At 31.5% G+C, this 22,295-nt stretch overlaps 1 protein-coding gene across 1 annotated transcript; it reads right to left on the reverse strand.

Annotated features, from left to right (window-relative positions):
- Positions 1 to 415: 415 nt before the first annotated feature.
- LOC148302875 (chitinase-3-like protein 1) lies at positions 416 to 14,556 on the reverse strand. Its single transcript, XM_088270904.1, has 7 exons — positions 14,499 to 14,556; positions 9,490 to 9,770; positions 8,396 to 8,503; positions 7,663 to 7,923; positions 4,555 to 4,732; positions 1,813 to 1,958; positions 416 to 725 (listed from the first exon to the last, which is right to left on the reverse strand). Exons 1-7 carry the CDS (start codon positions 14,554 to 14,556, stop codon positions 591 to 593), a joined length of 1,167 nt encoding a protein of 388 aa, XP_088127030.1. The 3' UTR covers positions 416 to 590.
- Positions 14,557 to 22,295: the final 7,739 nt, after the last annotated feature.

Here is a 22,295-nt window from a genome sequence, read left to right on the forward strand (position 1 = left end):
ATATATATATATATATATAAAAAATATATATATATATATATATATATATGTATATATATATATGTATATATATATATATATATATATATATATATATATATATATATATATATATATATATATATATATATATATATATATATATATATATATAAATACATATACATATTCCTGATATCCATCCGGCTCGCATGATCATAAAAGTACAAAGTTTGTAAAGTTGTACAGTTATTTTGTTTTATAAAAATAATAACTACTTGTACAAAACATTTAAAACTATTGTATTTATTTAAAACTTAAAATTAATTAGAGAGTTACAAAGATCCGAATGAAGGCATTTTAATGTAATTGGTAATTTCCTACTGGATCAACATTGCCAAGAATTTCAACGCATCAGAGAAATCAAACAAAACAATGTTTTCTTAGTAAATTTATTTGTGTTTCGATTTAGCTCGAAGTCTATGAAAAGTTGTTATTAATCTATTATCGAAAATATATTTGAATCAATACCATTTATTTCATAACAATAAAGCAATGTGTTTTACATAATAATTGGCAGCTTGAAGGTCCACAGTATGTAGAAGACAACATTATAATCTACCAAGGGCATTATTCATGGTGTTCAGAAGTATGTTGGGATATTCTCCACAGAAACTAACGAAGTCATCCGTATCCAATGTCCATACCAGCACTCCAGCTAACTTTTCCTCCATTACTATTTTGGTCTAAAAAATAAAGAATACAATTTAGATTTTGAAAAAGCATATGGAAGTCTGGGAAGCTAATATCAATACCCTGTATCTACAGGGCTTATGACCTGACATTGGTTGGTTAAGTGATCTCTTTATACATGCGTAACATTCACTATTCTACCCATGATTGACAACCACACTTCTTAAATTCTTGGAACTTCTATATATATGGTTCAATTCAAAACAGAGTGCTTGAATCAATAGAATTTAACTAGAGACATTCAAATTCCATAACTCTTATGTCGATTAATGTTTAAGTTCGCGGCAGACTTTGTGGTTGATGTGAGAAAGCTTTTATTTAGCAGAGATGTTTCGATTTAAAACCGATTGATTAAGAATGAAAAGACCATACGGTTTTAATTGAATATGAATCTTTTTTCGTAATTTTGAAAAATTCGTATTAACAGGTAATATTTTTTTGAGTTGGATTAGTTGTGATTTTTCCTGTGAATTCCGGTTTGTTAAAAATCCAATTTCGTGACACATATTTTAAAATTTAACCCTTTGGTTACCAAAACCTGATATATCAAACACATTAAACCAATCTTGTTTCCGCGAAAAGTAAGTTGTGTAAAGCTGTGATACTAATAAAGTTTAGTTAGTTTCTATTTTTACGTGTCAAGGTTCATAAACTGTATGCCATAAATTGATACAAATATTATACATTAAATGCACAGCTAAAAAAAAATATAAAAATACATACATATATATTTGATTATTCGCACCCCTTCTTTATTTCTTTTAACACCGTATGTCGGCAATTATGTGGGCTGGCAGGATCTTCAGTGTAATGCGTACGGCATAAAAAGGATGCGGACATTAAGCGAACAGTATTTACTTGAGAGTGGATTTTTTATTACATTGAATACATTCAAGTAACTAAACTCCGAGAGGTATTTTCGTCGAAGATAAAACAATGGTACATAGTGTTCATAAATTATCGAAAACATTATTTTTGGATGATTTATGTTCAATTCGCGGGTTTTCTGGCATAGTAACCCCAAAAGTCCTGGTAACCAAAGGGTTAAGCTTTGATGGTTACTTCTGAAACAATTCATACCTTTAAAAAGACAGTGAGGTCGTCTTCGAACGATACCCACTGATCACCTTTAGTCGCGTAGCTACTGGCATAGACTCCATCATTGGAAACAACGTACCAATTTTCCATTGCGATGAGCTCGCATATTTCATAATGTGCGTAAAAACCTGAAAAGTAATGAAAGAAAGGTTTGAGTGAGTGCAATAAAATCTTTTTTCTTATTCTTTTTCTTCTTTTTCTTTTTATAGATCCTCAGGAACTGTCTATGCCTCAGCTTGTCGCTCTTGGGATGATGACTGCCAGCTATCACTCCACCTTTTTGGAGGTCTGCCTGTGGGTCTACGTCCTTCAGCGTTTTCTTGAAGGGCGATACGTGGAAGTCTGTCTTCTGACATTTTGTTAACATGCTCATTCCAGTATCGCCTTCGTTGTCGTCCCCACGTCACGATATCTTCCGTCTTACACATGCTCCGGATATCAGTGTTTTTTACGCGGTGTCGCAACGTGTTTCCGGTCAAAGATCGGTGAGTTTTCATCTCAATGATTCTAAGTATGTATTTCGATGGAAAAAATATTTGTATTAAATATTTCAATGGAAAAAATGAAAATCCAGATTTGTGATTCATAAGCAGTAGTAGTCTCTCTTCTATATCCAAGGGATTGGTTATTGTCGTTATAGAGTGAGACATCATTTTCTTCTTCATTTTCTTCTTCTTCTTCTGGTTGGTGTAGGCCTTGTGACCTGTTTTTAGACGGATTAGTAGCCCTCTGCAATGTCGATTTCCATCTGTCAATCCACCACTTTGGTGGTCTGCTCGGGAGTCATCTATCTTAGAGTTGCCGGTGCAGTGCAATGTGGAGGAGTCTGGATGGTTCCATTCTCCTCACATGAGCATACCACTGTCTTATTCGTTGTCTTCTCCACCCAAAAACGTCTTAGATCTCGTATTCTTCTCTTATCCTCGTGTTCCCGGTTCTATCTTATCACATCCGAAATTATTTTAAAAAGAGATAAAAATATTTGATTAAATAACGTTAAAAATATAAAATGCAATACTTCATGCTTTTAACGAGATAGCGAATGATTTTTTTGCCTAGTATTTTCACTCATGAATTACATAAAATTATAGTAGCTCTTTAAAGAATAAATTCAATCACAAATAGGTATAAGCTATAAAACTTATTAAGCTGAAGCCTAAATAGGGCCATGATAAGCGGTGTTGCATAAGCCGTAGGTAACTCAAAAATATTATGGAATACCAGTTACCAGTTACTGTAATTATTTTTTTAATGTTGATATTTAATTTCAATGATATTACTTCAATATTAATTTTTAAAAGTATGTGTTTGTAGTGAATGTAAAATGTATTTTCTAACGGAAGAAATCCTTCATCCTAGTTTGCCTCCCTTTCCCCTCCCAAAGCACTGACCTAACTTTGTCCTGAAGCCACAAAACAACTTCCGTTGCCGTCATATTATTTTCATGATGAATGAAAAATCTATGCAGGATTTCAGTTGCCCTTAATGCCCAATATACGATAAATCGCAACTTAATTTCCTTTAACCCAGGTAAATTTTGACGTGATTCCATACAGATTTGTTAACAAGCATTTAGACACACTTAAAATATTGCGAATAAAAATAACTGGTTGAATTAAAAGCTACATTTTTTAATTGTGTTGTTTGCCGTTTCCCAGTATGTAAAAATAATCTGAAAAATAATATTTAATTTTTTTAAATTTAGCATTAAAACAATATATCTCTCACAATTGCCATATCAAAAAATTATTCCTTTCCCAGAAAATAAATATAAAGATACATATCTACATTTCCCATTCACTATTGTTGTATCCCGTTAATTATCGCTGCACATGTTAAAACTATTACTTAAGTACCTAGAATTGTAAAGCCAAATAAGGACAGTCAGTCCATTTAATCTTCACATTCGTTTGAAAATGCCATAACTAGGCGAAAATATTGTCAAAATATTAATTTTTATGTGTTTTTTCATAAAATACAACTTATTAGACTCAAAAAATCTGTAATTTATTTTAAAATTATTACACAAATTAAAATGGAGTTCTACAAATTAAACGCCAAATCAATAAATAAATGAGTCTCTACTTAATAAAAAGCTTCCTCAACCCAACATAGATGGCTAGTATTAAATAAAAACTTATAATTAGCATTTAATAAATTCAAAAATAATAATAATAAAGAAAAACAATACAATTATTGCGTGTGTTTGACATTTACGGGATTTTAAGTTTTTTTTTTTATTGCGAATAAATGTAAGTGATACGAAATTAATTTTTATTATTATGACTCTGGCATCGATTATTGCGGCATTCACTGAATGTAAAATTGATAGTAAAGGTCATTGAAGTGTTAAATGTTTTTCTCAATAACGATGTGACAAATATTTGAATTAAAACGGTTTTTATTACTAGAATACTAATTTTATATTATTATGTGACAACTTTCCATTTAAATAATCTTTTCTTTTCAAAAACTATATAATTATTTTTAAAAAGAAACTTATTTTTTCAAAGCAAAAACGGTGTTTTAAGCAAAAAATCAATTACGTCAAATATAATCTGGATTTAGAGAAAATTCATTTGCAACTTAATGAGTACTGGCCAAGCTAAATCTCAATATTGAAAAACCATCTTCAAAATTACTGCTATAAAATGGCTACATATGACCTGAGATATTGATTTGAGACATCAAGGTTTCCCCCCATAATTTTATTTTGTTTTTTACCTGGTAAATTTGTAAACATTCCTTTATTTCCAGGTCCTTTAGCAAGCATTCCAATGCCATTTTTGCTAGGGTCAGGGTTTGGAGAAGCTAGGGTGTATGACCTTCCTGTTGTTTGGATTCCCAAAACGAGTTTAGATGGTGGACAACCCTTGCTCAACCAATTCTGGACGCTCTCGACCTAAAATATTAAATTCGTAACTAAATAATTTTTATTGCTAAAAAAATATTCATCACTGAAAAGAAAAACGATATGGCACTAAGAAATATGGAAAATGATATGGAATATGCATTTTTTTAAAGTCAATTATTTTTGTTACCTATTATTTACAAAAATACTTTTATACTATTTCCTAACCTAACCTAACCTAACCAGCTCATTATTAGAATTAGGTATTAAATTGTAGTAGAGTGGATTCGAATCAAGAAAATCTGACTCACGAATCTGCGACATTAACCACGGGACTGCAACCCGATGCAATCATCGTTTCATCTTCTTGGTCATATTGCTCGTCACTGAGAATTGAGACCTCTATTATTTTAATATATATATATAAATATATATATATAAATATATATATATATATATATATATATATATATATATATATATATATATATACATGTGTATATATATATATATATATATATATATATATATATATATATATATATATATATATATATATATAAATATATATATATATAAATATATATATATATATATATATATATATATATATATATATATATATATATATATATATATATATATATATATATATATATATATATATATATATAATATATATATATATATATATATATATATATATATATATATATATATATATATATATATATATATATATATATATATATATATATATATATATATATATAAATATATATATATATATATATATATATATATATATATATATATATATATATATAAATATATATATATATATATATATATATATATATATATATATATATATATATATATATATATATATATATATATATATATATATATATATACATATATATGGCGAAGAATTAAAAGTATCACATTTTGGTCAAATTCCTTTTCAACTAATCCCATTTATTTTTTCAAAAAACCTCAAATTTTAAACATATGTATTTTAAAAAAATCATCTTAATTATATTTAAAAAGATGGTTATTTTTAGTTCAGTGGTTAGCGCATTTGAGTATCGTACTAATGGTCCCAAGTTCGATTCCCAGGGGTGACCCCCCTACAAGTCATTTTTCGCTCTAATATTGATTTAGTTTTACCTTCAACTGGTACCTGAAGTGCAGGACTGATCACCTCGCTATGCGTAATTCATGATCTAGATAACACCACTTCGTTGAGATGCAGTGCCCAATGCACTGTTGGGTGTAGATAAGGTAAGAAGAAGAAGAAGAATACGATTATTTCGTTATATAGCAACGTATAATCCAAATGGTTGTTTCTTGTCAGTTTATGTGCGTTTTAATTTAGATCAGTGATACTAAGCCATAATAAATTATGTTTAAAAAGCAATGATAAAAATGTTAATTTTATTACCACATTATGATTACTTTTATGGCAGGATTATATTCCATCGAATAAAAGTACTAAATTTGATTGGTAGATAAAAAAAAACATTACTAACTATCACGCCACTTTTCCACAGAGGGTAGACAGATATAATAGAACGCCACACCACTTAAACAATCTTTGCCTCTTCAACATGTATGCATATCCTCATATCCCTATGATTATTACGCTCCTAACCTAACCTTTATGTAGGTATTCGAAATATGTTACAATGTCAAGTTTTCCAAGATTTTCCTCTGCTCCTACTTTATTCCCCTAATATTTTTTTTACAGCTCCATTCTCACTCATTCGTTCCACGAGTCCAAACCATTTAACAAACCTATTTTAATTTCATCTAAAATACTCAGGGCTTTTTTTCATGTAACGCGGTGGAACGGCGTTCCGGTATCTTTTTTCACGAATAAAAAAAAAATCAAAATCAATTAGACGAAACAATGTTTGCGCTTACGTAATAACAATCTGTGTTTGTATAATTAGTCAAAATGATAACATATGGTATTGTACTAATGTGTAAAGGAAACTAGCCGTAACTAAAGTTGCGGCTGTTTGGCGTAACACGGCTAACAGCATTCTTATAACTGGCCTCTATCATATGTATATACATACAATCACAGAGTTTTCTCCATCTCTTTCTTTAATCGAGATATTCATTATCCAAATAGCCCCAAAATTGTTTTAACTTGATACATGTTTTGGCAAAGAGCATCAATTTAAGTGAACTTTAAATACATTTATCACAAAAGTACTGTTTTTAACTTGCGGCTATTTGCCTTTACACATAAGTGTAATGGACAATTTTTTTATTATTTTTTGACATCTCATCAAAGATGAAGAAGAATATGGAAGTCTGATCATTTACGGGGCTGACGACCGTCATAGGCTGGCTTAAGTGATCACTTTACACGCGTGTAACATTCACTAATTCTACCCATTATTGACAACCACACTACTCAAATTCTTGGAAGTTCTATATATATGAACCAATTTTGAAACATTATTCTTGAATCACTAGAACTTCACCAGAGACATCTATTGGTGAGATGAAAAGAAGCTTTTTATTGAGCTTTCTTTTATTAATATGTGAACAAGTATTTGGACACACTCAAAATGTTGTAAATTTTTTTTCAGTAAAAAACTTGACATTAAGTGAGTTCGGGGACCTTTTTTGTTTAAAAAAAGCCCTGATAATACTTATTTCAGCCTAAATCTTTGTCAGCCTCCGTAGTGTAATGGTCAACACGCTCGGCTACCGTTCTGGAGGTCTCGGGTTCGATTCCCATGGGGGGTCAAATAAATATGAGTGATTTTTTTACTCTAATATTTATTTAATATAACCCTGGACTGGTACCTGAAGCGGAGGGCTGATCACCTTTCCTTCATATGTAAACGATCAAGGTAACACTGCGTTTATATGAAGCAGTGCCCTATGCACCATTGGGGTGCGGATAAGGGTTTTATTATTATTATTAAATCTTTGTTCTTAGGTATGTTATTCCTTACCACAGAACCAGTATTAATATCTCCTTGATTCCGTCTCAATGGTGCCATGTAGGTTGTGTAATTTTGCTGATGGTAATCATAAGACATGAGCAGAACATAGTCCACAATGTCAGATATTCCCTTGACATCGTAGGATTCCTCTGTCAGACTGTCTGCAGCTCCAACAGCAACCGAGAGTAGCTTGTTCCTTGGCGCAATCTTCTTCTTTATGTCACTTAAGAGAGTGACATAATTCGCTTTGTCAATAGCAAGACCTCCTCTCTGCAAATGAATTGATAATGAGTATTATGAATTACAAAATGTACTGGAGAGCTATGATTTAAGCTAAAAAAAAAATTTTAAAATCTGTTTTTGTTGTTTTTTACCTATTGATAAGAATATCTGTGGTTCAAAAAACAACGAAACTAGTCGTGTTTACATTCATAAAGTCAAAGAATGGTTTTTTGACATCTCATGAAAGATGAAGAAGAATATGGAAGTCTGGGCGTCAGCCCCGTAAATACGGGGCTGACGACCGTCATAGGCTAGTTTAAGTGGTCACTTTACACACGTGTAACATTCACCAATTCTACTCATTATTGACAATCACACTACTCAAATTCTTGGAAGTTCTATATATATGAACCAATTTAGAAACCTTGTTCTTGAATCACTAGAACTTCACGAGAGACATCATATTTAAATAAAAAACATTAAAAATGTAGTTGATTTTGTTAAGTAACATAGTACCTACCTGTGCGGGATATTCCCAATCCAAATCAACGCCATCGAACCCATAATAAACCAAAAACCTCAGAAGATGATCAACAAATCTGGCTCTGCTTTCAGGTGTTTCAGCCATCTGAAAAACAAAAGTTTTCTCTCAATAAATATCATTCTATTTATCCAAATGAAAAACGCGTTTAATAACTTTAGATTTGACGAATTGTTTTCAATATTAATAGAGATGTGACTTAGCTGTTGAGGTAATAATAGATTATTTAATGAAAAATCACGTATGGAAAATTGTAAATCTACTATCAATAGCCTTTTTACACCAGGACACATATAACCTACACAATGATACTATGCCCATTTGAAAACATCATTTTATTCAATATAAACATGCTTCATAGTACAACGACTTTAGGCAAAAACCGACAGTGTCATGTGCAAGCTCTGTAAAATAGGAAAAACAATATTTTATGTTTGTTGAATGTTTTTCGCAGATAATTTGTGGCACATTTTATAATAATAATAATATTAAAGCCCTTATCCGCACCCCAATGGTGCATAGGGCACTGTGTCATATTAACGAAGTGTTGTCTTGATCGTTTACACATGAAGGAAAGGCGATCAGCCCTCCGCTTCAGGTACCAGTCCATGGTATTCAATAAATATTACAGTGAAAAAATCACTAATATTTATTTTACCCCCCTTGGGAATCGAACCCGGGACCTCCAGAACGGTAGCCGAGCATGCTGACCATTACACTACGGAGGCGAACATTTTACATTTTATAAACTTTATAAAATAAAACAACATTGTTTTTAACCAATTTTTTAAATGTACATTTTACTCCCACCGGTTTCGACAAGAATCTTGGCATCATCAGGTACAACAGTGCATGTTTAACCTTGATGATGATAAGGTTCTTGTCGAAACCGGTTGGAGAAAAGATTCACCAATAAAAAAGTGGTTAAAAATAAAGTTGTTTTATTTTCTAGAGATTTGTAAGGATTGTGATTTATCTGACAACGTTAAATCAAAATAATTTTATATATGTTACTATTCAAGGTCTATAAAATATGATTTCAACTTTTTTACTGTTTTAAAAGCTCAACTGACCACAGAATACTTTTCCGATCCTTCGTTCCAGCCACCGACAGAAATAAGGACTTTGATACAAGGATTCTTCTCCTTCAGCATCCTGAAGTGATAGTACTGGTCGTATTGGCCGCCCAGATCATTGAATGAGTCCAAAGAAATGATGGTCCCCTCGATTCCTAATCCAGCAAAGCTGTACACATAGTGGGTACAGAGATTGGTGTCGATGTGACTGATATTATAATAACCAAAACTCTCCCTGTATATGGCCCAACTCTCGTAGTAGCAGAAGATTACATGATCTGGAATAACACAAAATAGATTTGTCATAATATACATAAAAATAAGTTTTCATTATCATTTTGGTCAGCTTCTTTATGTTTCTCTATATGTCTGACTCTGTGGTTTGATGATTCCCAGGTGGGTGTGAATTTAAAAAAAAAGTAATCTTACACTCTAATATTATTTTTACCCTGTATTTTATATTATCCAGGATTGGTCCTGAAGCGCAAGAGTGATCACCTTGCCTTCATGTAAGTAACGACCAAGATAACACTGCGTCAATATGATGCAAGGCCCTATGCACCATTCGGTGCAAATAAGGGTTATAAGAAGACCCTGTGTATACACATGTCGATGTATAACATCTACTCTAGGCAACTAGAAACTGCTGAAATTCGAATGCTTAGAAGGTAAGCTAGAGTCTCTTTGAGACAAAATAAAGAGTTCACTGATTTGTGGAAAACTGAGTGCAACAGACATCAATAATAAAGTAGAGGAAAGGTAATTGAGATGATATGGGCGCATAGGACGTGGAAATGTTGAGAAAACCAGGCAACTACCATGGATCTTCCTCGAAAGACATCTAGAGGAAGACCAAAAACTTCATGGATGCTACAGAACGATAACATGATTCGAAGGCATGACCTAGGTGACGTTGTTCATGATAGAATGACCTACAAACTAAGGACGAGAAGGGCTGATCTCAATAGTCTACAAAGACGATAAGTCGTGATAGAGCCAGGAAAAAGAAAAAGTAATTTCGTTTATCTTTTTCAATCGAAATCTCTGATTGATTCGGCACCAACAAAAAATATTCTCTATCTTTATATTTCTCATTCACATCTTAACGTAGATAAAGAACAATGTGGAGGTCTGGGTATTTACAGGGCTTACGAGCTGTCATAGGGAGGTTTAAGTGATCATTTTATACAAGCGTAACAATTACCATTCTACCCATGATTGACAACCACCCAACTCAATTTTTTGCAAGATGTTTTTATTTTCCAAAATTGATAGGTTTTTTCCCATGTGAGTTCTCGGCAGCGTCTATGGTTGAGTTGAGTATGCATTTCATATAGCAGAAACCCTTATGGAAAAATATGTAAGATTCTTCCCGAATTATTTTATATACTATCTTGGTCTATTTTCATGTACATCTATTCGGATATTAATATAAATAAATCTTAAGTGGAGAATCCTAGATTAGAAGGATTTTGACAAACTCAAAATGCTGTCTGTCTATTTACTTTAGTTAAATACCATTTTGACATTCTAGGATATTTTCGTTTTAACCCAGATACGGCTGACTACGGATAATACTCTTTATATTTTTTAAAATAGTAGGGTCATTTATTTGTTTATTGATTAAATTTACTATTTTTTCATTTTACCTTCTTTGGGACAATCAGCAGTAGCATCTCCTACCAAATAAACGGACGCAAAAGCACAAATTAAAAATAACTTATATGAGAACTCCATTATCGAAACTTAGCACAACCCTGCTAATGAGGAACTAAACGAGAAAACGATTAATTTTACTTTATAAATTTTCCTAGATTTGCTATCGTATAATTCAACTACATACTATCTTATCTACGTAGAAGGAAATCATTAATCTCCTCTCGATACATTTATCTTAATCTGACGCTAATACTCGTCGCATTTTTTTTTATTAATTCAACGTTATTAAATAAAAATTAATAACGATTCATATAACCGATTGTATTAAACATTGGTGCCAATCATGCTATCAGTGACAGTACAACGATGTATGTAGTTTAAAATGACACATCGCGCACTAATTCAACAACGTCATATATCGAAAAACTTGATTTTTCAGGAGATCGTTTTCATAGTGTAAGAATATAATAAAATGAATATCAAGCCATTTATTGAACTTTTTACTGTACAATAGATCTTTTTGGGTAAAACCTGAATGTTTTTTCTCCATTTGAAAAATATTTACATAGTATATTTAAAAAAAATAACTAAACAATACCTATTCTTCAAAATGCAAAAACAACACTTTCTGCCCTGTAGCGGGTAAATATTAAATTAAAAATTACATGTACATTTTCTGTGCATTCTGAAAACATGCACAACTAAAAATTGTTGATTTTTTTTTAAAAGAGTGAGCGAGATGATAAACAGATCAGATTCATAGATTATGAAAATACTAAAAATTATAGAGAATGTGAAAACAAAGAAAAATAATGTTGACATATCAATAAAGATAAATGAGAATATGGAATTCTGGCTTACGACTTATAATAGGCTGAATTAAGTTATCACTGTATACACGAGAAACATTCACCATTCTACCCATGATTAATAGATTTATATTATCCACTGACACTTCGTGATGGAATTGCATTTTTAATGTATTATTAGATTAAAACCAATATTTTTAGCTTTTCCACTTTATTTTTATTTGACCAGCGACCGGGTCTCGTCGTTACCGACATCATCAGACTGGTCTCAGACCAGTCTGATGATGTCGGTAACGACGAAACCCGGTCACTGGTCAAATAAAAATAAAGTGGAAAAGCTAAAAATATTGGTTTTAATCTAATAATATACTACCCATGATTGATTAGATCAATGATCCGATGAGTTTCGAAAATTTAAATATTCATAATAAAATATTTATAGCGATTTTAAAACAAAGTTACATTTTAATCATAAAAATGAAAATCACAAAGTTATTGCTTAAAATATAAATTATAAAAATGTAACTGTTCCCGTAATTTCTACAATTTTCTTTTCTTCAATTTAATCACAGTGAGTGTAGTTGGAGCTGTATTTTACGAAAATGGCACTATAAAATATTTTCCAAATTATAATTGTCATTGTAAAAAATAGTAAATCATTTTCTTTTTTTTGAAATTCTAGAATTTTGATAACGTCTTTAATTGTAAACATTGCATATGTCTAGATAAGAAATCATAAATGGATTTCCTTATTTTGGGTCACAAAATCTAGGTATTATATTTGGGTGTAACAAACAAAATGCAAAAGTTTCTTCTTACACACACACACTGTGTGAAAATGCATTATACACAAAACAAGATTATAGTCTTATAGCTCATACCCATTTAGCAGAAAAATGTAAGTACATGATAACCATGTATCAAAATTAATTTATGATAGCTCTTACGAAATAGTGAACTGTAAAAAGCATTAAATGTATAATGGATGCAATATCAATTACAAAGGTTCGAAAATCTGTTTTTTTTTTCATGTTCGGTATAATTAACTGAGTAACCATCACGCTGCTTCTGCGCAGGGGTAGGCTGAGAGAAAACCACACCAATCTGTTTGGAAACAATCTTCGCCTCCTCTGCATCTCCCCATGCATACCCGCCTCTTATTCCGACTCCTGACCGGACCACACAAGTAATTGAAATGCTTGATAATGCCAAGTTTTCCTCGGTCTCCCTCTGGGAACTTGGCATTATCCTTTCCTTTCTCCAACTTCATTCACCTCATAAAATTGTTTTACCATTCTTTTCTCACTCTTTCGTTCTCACATGTCCAAACCATCTCAATACACCTTTTAATTATATTGAAAATGCTTATCTCAGCCATACATTCTTTCCTTATTTCACCATTCGAACATCTATCATATATCGTATATATATATATGTATATATATATATATATATATATATATATATATATATATATATATATATATATATATATATATATATATATATATATATATATATATATATATATATATATATATATATATATATATATATATATATATATATATATATATATATATATATATATATATATATATATATATATATATATATATATATATATATAAACATATCTATTTATGTACACACACATTGTCTGTGTTTGGTATATGTAACATAGTTGATGTGTGATTCAATTACAAATATTACATATTTGGAAAGCAGCGATATCTGTCCACCGATAGTCGAAGTTTATTGAGCAACTTTCTGTTACCCTGATAACGCGTAAATCGAAAATATCTACTGTAATGGATATTGTTAATTTATTTAAAACAATTTTTTGTTTATTAAAAATCATTTTTTATTGGTGATTTCTTTGTATTGTTTTCTTATTTCCACTTACTCTGAGTGAAAAACAAAAAAATACTTAGTGGTTTTTGTTTCAGATTATAAACTAAGACAAAAATTGTGCAAAGTTCGTATTATGGACTACTTAGTGTTGAAATGATTATAAATATCATAGTGAAATAACGAATTATTTTCCTCCGATAATCTCTTTTTTTTAAAATAAAAATGTAAATCTTCGTTTGTTAAATGTCCTAAAGTTTTTCACCGGTGGCTTTGAAATCATAAATATCACAAATGAATATAAAAGTAAATAAATAAATGCTCAATATTAAAATTATTTACTTTACCGAACACTGGATTATTTGCCCTACGGATGAGATGTCAATTTATTTGCATATATAATTGTGACAATTATTGGATAAGTAGCAAATAAATACCTGTGTAAAGTTTATGTTTCCCCATCATTTAATTAGAACAAAACGATCAAACGTGTGAATATTTCGTGACGGCTATGTGTGATTCTTAAGTGCAAGTGTTAGTAAAAGAAAGGAACCTTTATCAACGGTAAAAAACTGTTTTTAAAATACTGTTATTATTACGGACATTAAATTGACAGATAAGTGCTTTCTCTACTTACATACAGAGGTCACTAGTATAAAGTGAAATGTCTATAGTTACGAGGGTTACAGTTAGCTTGGACTAGCCGACTACAGATGGCAGCATTACCGAGTTTGACAGCTAGCATCTTTGTTACTATCTAACCATCACGCCGCTTCACGCAGGAGTAGGCAGAGATAATAGAACGCCGCGCCACTCTGTCTTTGCGAACATTATTCGCCTCTTCTACGTTCATTCATCTCCTCATACATACCCCCCGATTATTTCCACTCTTAACCTAACTGCTTTCAAGTATTTGACATACAATTGTAAATAAGAAATTTAAAAAATATATATATATTCGTAATTAAATAAATAAATACTCGCAAGCAAATTGAAAATTAAAATGCCACCCAAAATTTCTAAATTAAAGATCTCAGAAAAAGGCTCTCCAGCATCCTCAGCTCCCCAGTCTCCGCAGCCATTATCGGCTGAGATAAGCAACGCTATATCTGTCCTCCAATTGGAAGTCCAGAAGATGGCCGAGATGGCGGAGAGAAATAGGGAAGACATTTTAAACAAAATTAATATCTTTCAACAAATGTATATGGATATACTAACGAAGGTAACGGAAGTCAGCGATAGAATCTCAGCCGTCGAGTTTGAAAACCAAGAACTTAAAGCAAGATTGGCCCACGTTGAAGAAAGATGTGACGCCAGATTATCACGTATAGAACGGGATGAGAATCGTCGGGAACAATTTCTGCGTTCTAACAATATAGAAATATCCGGGTTCCCAGAATCAACCAAAGAGGATCCGATGGAAATCGCATTCAAAATATGCGGCGCATTAAATATTGAAGTCAAAGCTTCTGATATTGAGTCTTCACACCGAGTGAGAAAATTCCAACCCTCAAGTAAGCCTAAAAACTTGATCGTTAGAATCAAAGAATCGAAAACGAAATATCAACTGGTCACTTCAAGCCGTAAAAAAAAGGGCCTATCTTACGCCGAACTGGGGCTCCCAGGTTCTGGCAAAATTTATATAAATAATCATCTTACCCTCTTCAATAAACAGTTGTTGAGGAGGTGCAGGGATGCAGCTCAAAAAGCAAATTTTAAGTATATTTGGGAAAAAAATGGTGAAGTATTTGCAAGAAAGAACGACACTTCTCCATTTTTTAAAATATCTTCCGAAGACGAAATTAAAAAAATATTTCGTGATCACTAAATTTCTGTATTTCTTTTTAATAGCTTTTTATTATGTATTACTATTCGCCTCAATTATTGTAATAGCATCGCAAATTCCTATCTATCCTATACACTTCCTTCCCTCTCACACAAGCTTCCCTTTCTTACACCCTGCAACCCATTTACTTTTTATCATTACACTTATTTTAATGTTAATTTGGGTGCTCAGTCTCATTCTTTTCACAACTAAATTTATTTCTGTAAAGTTATTCTGTTTTGATATAGAGTCAAAATGGAATTACTCACCTAATTCATCAATATTTTACATTTCCAGCGTCAAAGATTTCATCGACTTTGCGTATATTATTGTTTTGTATTTACCTTGCTTTTCTTCACAGGCGCGAGTGACCTAAAAATTTACTATCAAAATTCACGCGGGCTTCGAGGGAAAACTCACGAATGCCAACTAAATATTTTGAATAGTGATTATGATGTTATATGTTTCACGGAAACTTGGTTATTGGATGGTATTCATAATAGCGAACTCTTTGATTCAAGATATTGTGTATTTAGAAGAGATCGTGACTACGCTAATCTTAATTGTAAACTTGGTGGTGGTGTTCTAATCGCAACTCACAATAGACTCAACGCAACATCAAACGTTGTCTGGAATTCCGCAGCTGAAGATATTTGGGTTTCATTTGATATTAACTCCAATAAAAAAATCCACATTTGCTGTTCATATCACCCTCAGGGACGTAATTATACCTCAAGTCTTGTAGCGCATCTCAACAGTGTAGAAACTGCACTTTCTGACAAACCTTATGATATTCTTCTTTTGCTAGGTGACTATAACCTACCTAAAATTGACTGGATTTTGGATGAGGGTAGTAATTCACTCTCACCTACAAATTATGATTCGGATACTAGTAGACTACTTGTGGAATTCTTAGCTTTACACGGTTTACTACAATTTAATAATGAACGCAACAGACTTAATAGGATTTTAGATCTCGTTATGACTAATTTTATCCACTGCCTTACATCTCATTGCACGCATCCGATTGTTCCCGAAGACAGCCACCACAAATCTCTAATAATTGACTTTCAACTTTCATTCTTGAATCCCACAAGATGTCTGAAGCCAAACGCAAGAGAAGTCCAGCTATTCCACAAGGCTGATTATTCCAAAATGAAAGAGGACCTCGCTCAAGTAAATTGGGATCTTGAATTCCATGATATGAACGTAAATGATTCTACGGATAAATTCTATAACATTATTTATAATATAATTGAATTACGTGTCCCTAAAAAAATAGTTTTTAGCCCTAATCAATACCCCCCTTGGTACAGCAAAGCCCTAATAAAGATATTGAAAGAAAAATCTAAATTCCATAAAAAATGGAAGAAATTTAAACAAGTTGAAGATTTTCAAACTTTTTCCCTCTTAAGATCTCGTCAAAAAACCGTTCATAAAATATGTTACGAAAAATATATTGAAAGTGTGGAAGAAACCTTGAAAACAAACCCAAAAATTTTGTGGTCATTTTCTAAATACAAAAGATGTAACAACTCTAATCTACCGTCGTCAATGCATTTAAACAATGTATCTTCCTGTGACGGTTTATCCATATCAAATCAATTTAACGATTATTTTAAGTCCGTTTTTGTACCTGACTCTTCTGGCAGTACATCATGTATGGCGCCTCCTCAAACTAATGATAACGAAACAAGCACTTCATTGAATATAATTGACTTTGATCGACCTACTGTCCTTAAATACCTTAGTAATATTGATGTAAATAAGGGTCCTGGTTCAGACAGTATTCACCCTTTGCTTATTAAACATTGTGCTGTGGAACTTTCCATTCCGCTCTCCAAGTTGTATACACAATCTTTTAGAGAGGGATGTTTTCCCTCCGTGTGGAAGAGAGCACTCATTACTCCTATCCACAAAGGTGGTGACCGATCCGATATCAGTAATTATAGACCGATATCCAAACTTCCACTTTTTGGAAAAACTATGGAAAAAATTGTCACGGATAAAATCAACCCAGTAATAAGAAATGACATTATATTGAACCAACACGGATTCTTAAGAGGCAGATCGATTGAGTCAAATTTGCTTGAGTTCAATCATTTCATACTATCGGCCATGGAAGAGGGCTACCAGGTGGACGCCATATATACTGATTTTGCCAAGGCCTTCGACAAAATAAATCACAATGTCTTGATTCGTAAGATTCGCGAAATGGGTATTCATGGTGATCTTCTAAGATGGCTCATTTCTTATGTTGAAAATAGAAGCCAAGCGGTAGCGGTTCTAGGATTTACTTCTAATTACATTATGATTCCTTCTGGGGTTCCCCAAGGATCCCACCTGGGCCCATTATTATTTTTAATATACACAAACGATATTAACAAATATATCAATCAAAATTTTCTCATGTTTGCTGACGATACCAAGTTATTTATACGAGTCAAGTCTTTAGACGATTGTTCCAGGTTGCAAAACGATCTCGATAATCTAGTGTCTTATTGTAATCTTAATCAGCTTTTTCTGAATGTCAATAAATGTTTTAGCATTACGTTCTCAAGAAAAAAAAATAAAATTATATTTGATTATGAAATTAACAATAGTCGGCTGACCAGGAAAACTGAATTAAGAGACCTTGGTGTCATAATGGACGAGAAACTTTTGTTTTCTTCACATATTGAAGCCTGCGTTAATAAGGCCTACAGAAACTTAGGTTTTATTTTTCGAACCACTAAACCATTTAAAAATACATCATCTCTTGTAACTTTATATAACGCTTATGTTCGTAGTCACCTCGAATTCGCCTCAGTCGTTTGGAACCCTCAGTACGCTATATATATAGCTCAACTTGATCGTATTCAAAATAAATTTCTAAAAATGATGGATGGTAAGCTTCATTTAAGTTTCAACTCTTATGAAGAATCTTTAGCCTTCCATAAATTATCTTCACTTAGTAAACGTAGGAATATATCAGATTTATGTTTTTTGTATAAAGTTATAAATAATATGACTGAGAGCCCTTATCTTCTTGCGCAGATACCTTTTCACTGTCCAATTAGAATCAATAGACATAGTCATACCTTTTATAATCCAGCACCAACAAAGAACTATACAAAAAATTCCTTTATTTATCGAAGTTGTGGAAAATTTAATGAATGTTGTACCGACCTTGATATGTTCTACTCCAATCTTTTAAAATTTAAAGCTAAATTGTTCGAAATCTTATAAACCTAAAAAAGTAATTCTATTCCCTGTCCTTTCCTTTTCTTTCCTTCCTATCACTGCCATCTCCTTTTCTCTTTATCCTATCCTTGTCTCATGTCTCTTCCTTTATATAGACCTCTCTTATGTATAGTTGTGAAGAACTATAATTGGTACTCATGATTTTATTTTTTGTATTCTGTATGTATCATATATTGTAACTGTTGTTCTTCCTTCCAATAAAATAAAAAAAAAAAAAAAAAAAAAAAGGGTGTCTCAACTTGATATGAAAGCTATAAGCTTAATTAATACTTCCTCAATCCCTCAACTGATGGCGTAATAATTAGTCTTACTTTACAAATGTATCGAAAACCTTACCGATATGCGGATGGTTCTAAGACCATTGTAAAATTATATTTATAATTAATGCGATATGGAAGTTCAATAATCGGCAGAATAATGAACGTTACACAAGTGTCTAAAGTGATCACTTAGCCGGCCAAATGACATAACGTAAACCCTGGGATGCTCATACTTCCATCTTCTTTCATAAAAAAGGGAAGAACAATACATGTTTATACCAAGCTTTTTCGTATTATAATTATTATTAGCTTTTATCACATGTTAATTTATGAGTTCCAGTAGCACAGACCAGAAACAACATTTTATTAAAAAATCCCTAAAATGCATACCAAGTTCTATAAAAAATATTTTTAACTGAGATACGTGCAATGAAATGCTTAATATAAACAAATAGACACAAATGATATCTTTTAAAACATTTAAGAAAAATATTTTTTATGTCTGTTTGATAAAGAAATGCAAGTTATAATATTACATATATATAGTTATACTTATGTACACGACAGTTTTTTCAAAGTCTATTTTGAAGTGAGATCCCATAACTGGATTTTTATTTTTTTCAATGTATTTTGTTATTTTTGTAAATATTTTGTTGGTTTTTTAAATAAATAATTAAGTTTAAACAACTTTATAATATATACTCATCAGGGAAGTGGATGTGGACCTTAAAAGTGGATGTATAATGTAAATATATACCTTACGTGCGTGTTTTCATTATAACTTCTCCGAGTCATCTTCGGAATAAAGAGAAAACCGGTTTAAAAGGGAAACAAACGTATTATATTATTTTCTTTATTAATTAAGTTCACACTGGTTATCCTTGAAGCCTGGATGTTATGGTCACTCCCGTATATTATATTTTATAGTATATTTATTTATTTAAATTTGTCTTGTATAGGTGAACAGCTTAGGTGAATAATTAAAATAGGAAATAATTAAATGTATAATGCCTTTAAAATAAAAGTGAAATGATGTTTTTTCCAAACTAGGAAGGAAGCTCGATTATTAATTAAGTAATTCTAGTGTTTATTCAATATTCTTTTATAATGTTTTTTTCGGATTGGATTGCGGAAGACATGTGAGAAGGAACAATCTGCAGAGGATGACCCGCTTAACCTACATGGACCAAATTATCTCAGCGTTGTAGCAGGTATGGCGTGTTGAAGAGACGAGCGGAGGATAGAGGCGAGTGGAGACCAACAAATCAAACCAATCATCACAAAGATTGTAACCCATGATTTTTTTTTTAATTGAAGCGTTTTTTTTACTCATCTAAATAATGTTTTCGATGATTTTTTTGTATTTTTAATTCAAATTTTTATCGATACTTTCTCGTTTTTATGGCTGAGTTCTCAAACCATCTCAAACGTTTAAATTCAGTACGCAAACGGCAGCACTAGGAGCCGGTCGTGTCTCTGCGCACAATTAAAAAATATATATTTATATTGGGATTTGATTTTTTTTAAGAATACATATTGAAAAAACTTTTTTCTTAAACTACTTAAAACCATATATTTATTTCCACGAAAAACTTTTTTTTCAATACAATAACGGTTTTTAAGCAAAAAATTAAATAACGTCAAATGTTACCTGGATTTAAAGAAACATTTAGTTGCGATTTATGGTATACTGGCCCTTAGTATTTCTGTTGGAATTGCCTTATTTTTTTACAAATTAATTTCCACAAACCACTTTTTGACCCGGTAACATCTATAATATTAATTACTTTGACCTGTATAACAACATCCATTGTAATAATGTAATAATGCGGTTGGCAAATTATGTAAACACGAGTACTTCCAGCAGCGCTTCGTCTATTTTATTTTTTAATGCGTTGTTAGACTTTCATAACACATGACTAGAATAGTATAAAAGTATAAAAAAATATTATAATCTAGGAAAACTATATATTTCAGAGTTCCTATATATTAAAGAGGTAATGAGGGGATCCCGAGGGGTGGGGACGAAGTGTCGGCCTCTGTCCGTACATCCTCCTCCCCCCTCATTAATTGAATAGAGCAATATTTATTTCTTCAGAAATATTTTGAAGATTTTCCTCTATGTGCAGCTGACAGAGAGTCCCTCAGGACTCTATAACTGCTGCGGGTGGATGGTGGGCTCAGATTCCAAAATTAAAAGTTCCTATTTATTCAATTATAATTTTTGCGAGGTCCAAGTTTTAATAAATATTGACATGATTTTCCCTGAAAATTCGAAACGCTTAAGTAAAACCTTTCTAACCTTTATATTGAATGACATTTCTATGGTTTTCATTTTGAAATTGTACGATTAAAATTTAGTTATTTTTTCGATGTAATACTTAACTGGCACTTAATTTTAGAACCCGATGACAAATTCCTTGAACCTTACTTTATCGGCACTTTTTATCGACATTTTTCTATGCATTTTAATTGATGGGTTTAAAAAAAATTTAAAAAAAACAATTCCGGTTGTTATATGCCATTGACCATATGAATTTCTTATATGCTTATACTTTTTCAAGCTTATTTTTCTGAAGTACTTATATGAAAACAATTTTTTGTTGTTGTTATGAATACTACTTTTTATATACCATATGTATGTAGTATAAAATAAAACGTTTAATGCAAAAAGTATTTAATCATGGAACAAAAACTGAACATTTATCACGTAATACGCATTCAATAGCAAAATTAAGAATGGACAAATGAATAAATTCAAATCATCAAAATTAAATTTTAATAAATTCGAGTCACGTTTTCTATATCCAGAACGTGATTTTCAAAGGAAAATAGTACTAAACGTAAAACTCGCCTTACTCAATCTCGATGCAAAACATCATCAATAAAATTATCAGGTGAATGATCAGACTAAAAAGGACTGGTTTCAGTGTTTTTTTATTGAATGCATCTCGATTCGGATGATTTGCGTTTTTTATGCGTAGCCTGCTCACCGCTTGTTGCGCGCTTCTTCGTGAAGGTTTCTAACATTGAACGGGCTGGTTTCAAGTTCGAGGTGAGGAAACTATAATAGTGTGTGCGTGTGTCCGTATAACGATTGCACATGTGTATGTATAGCATTGTATGGTGTATTAGTGTTACTAATTCACTTTAGTT

Source organism: Brachycentrus maculatus, unplaced genomic scaffold (genome assembly GCF_059751285.1).
Source record: "Brachycentrus maculatus isolate JH-2025_06_01 unplaced genomic scaffold, ASM5975128v1 h1tg000401l, whole genome shotgun sequence".
Taxonomy (NCBI): domain Eukaryota; kingdom Metazoa; phylum Arthropoda; class Insecta; order Trichoptera; family Brachycentridae; genus Brachycentrus; species Brachycentrus maculatus.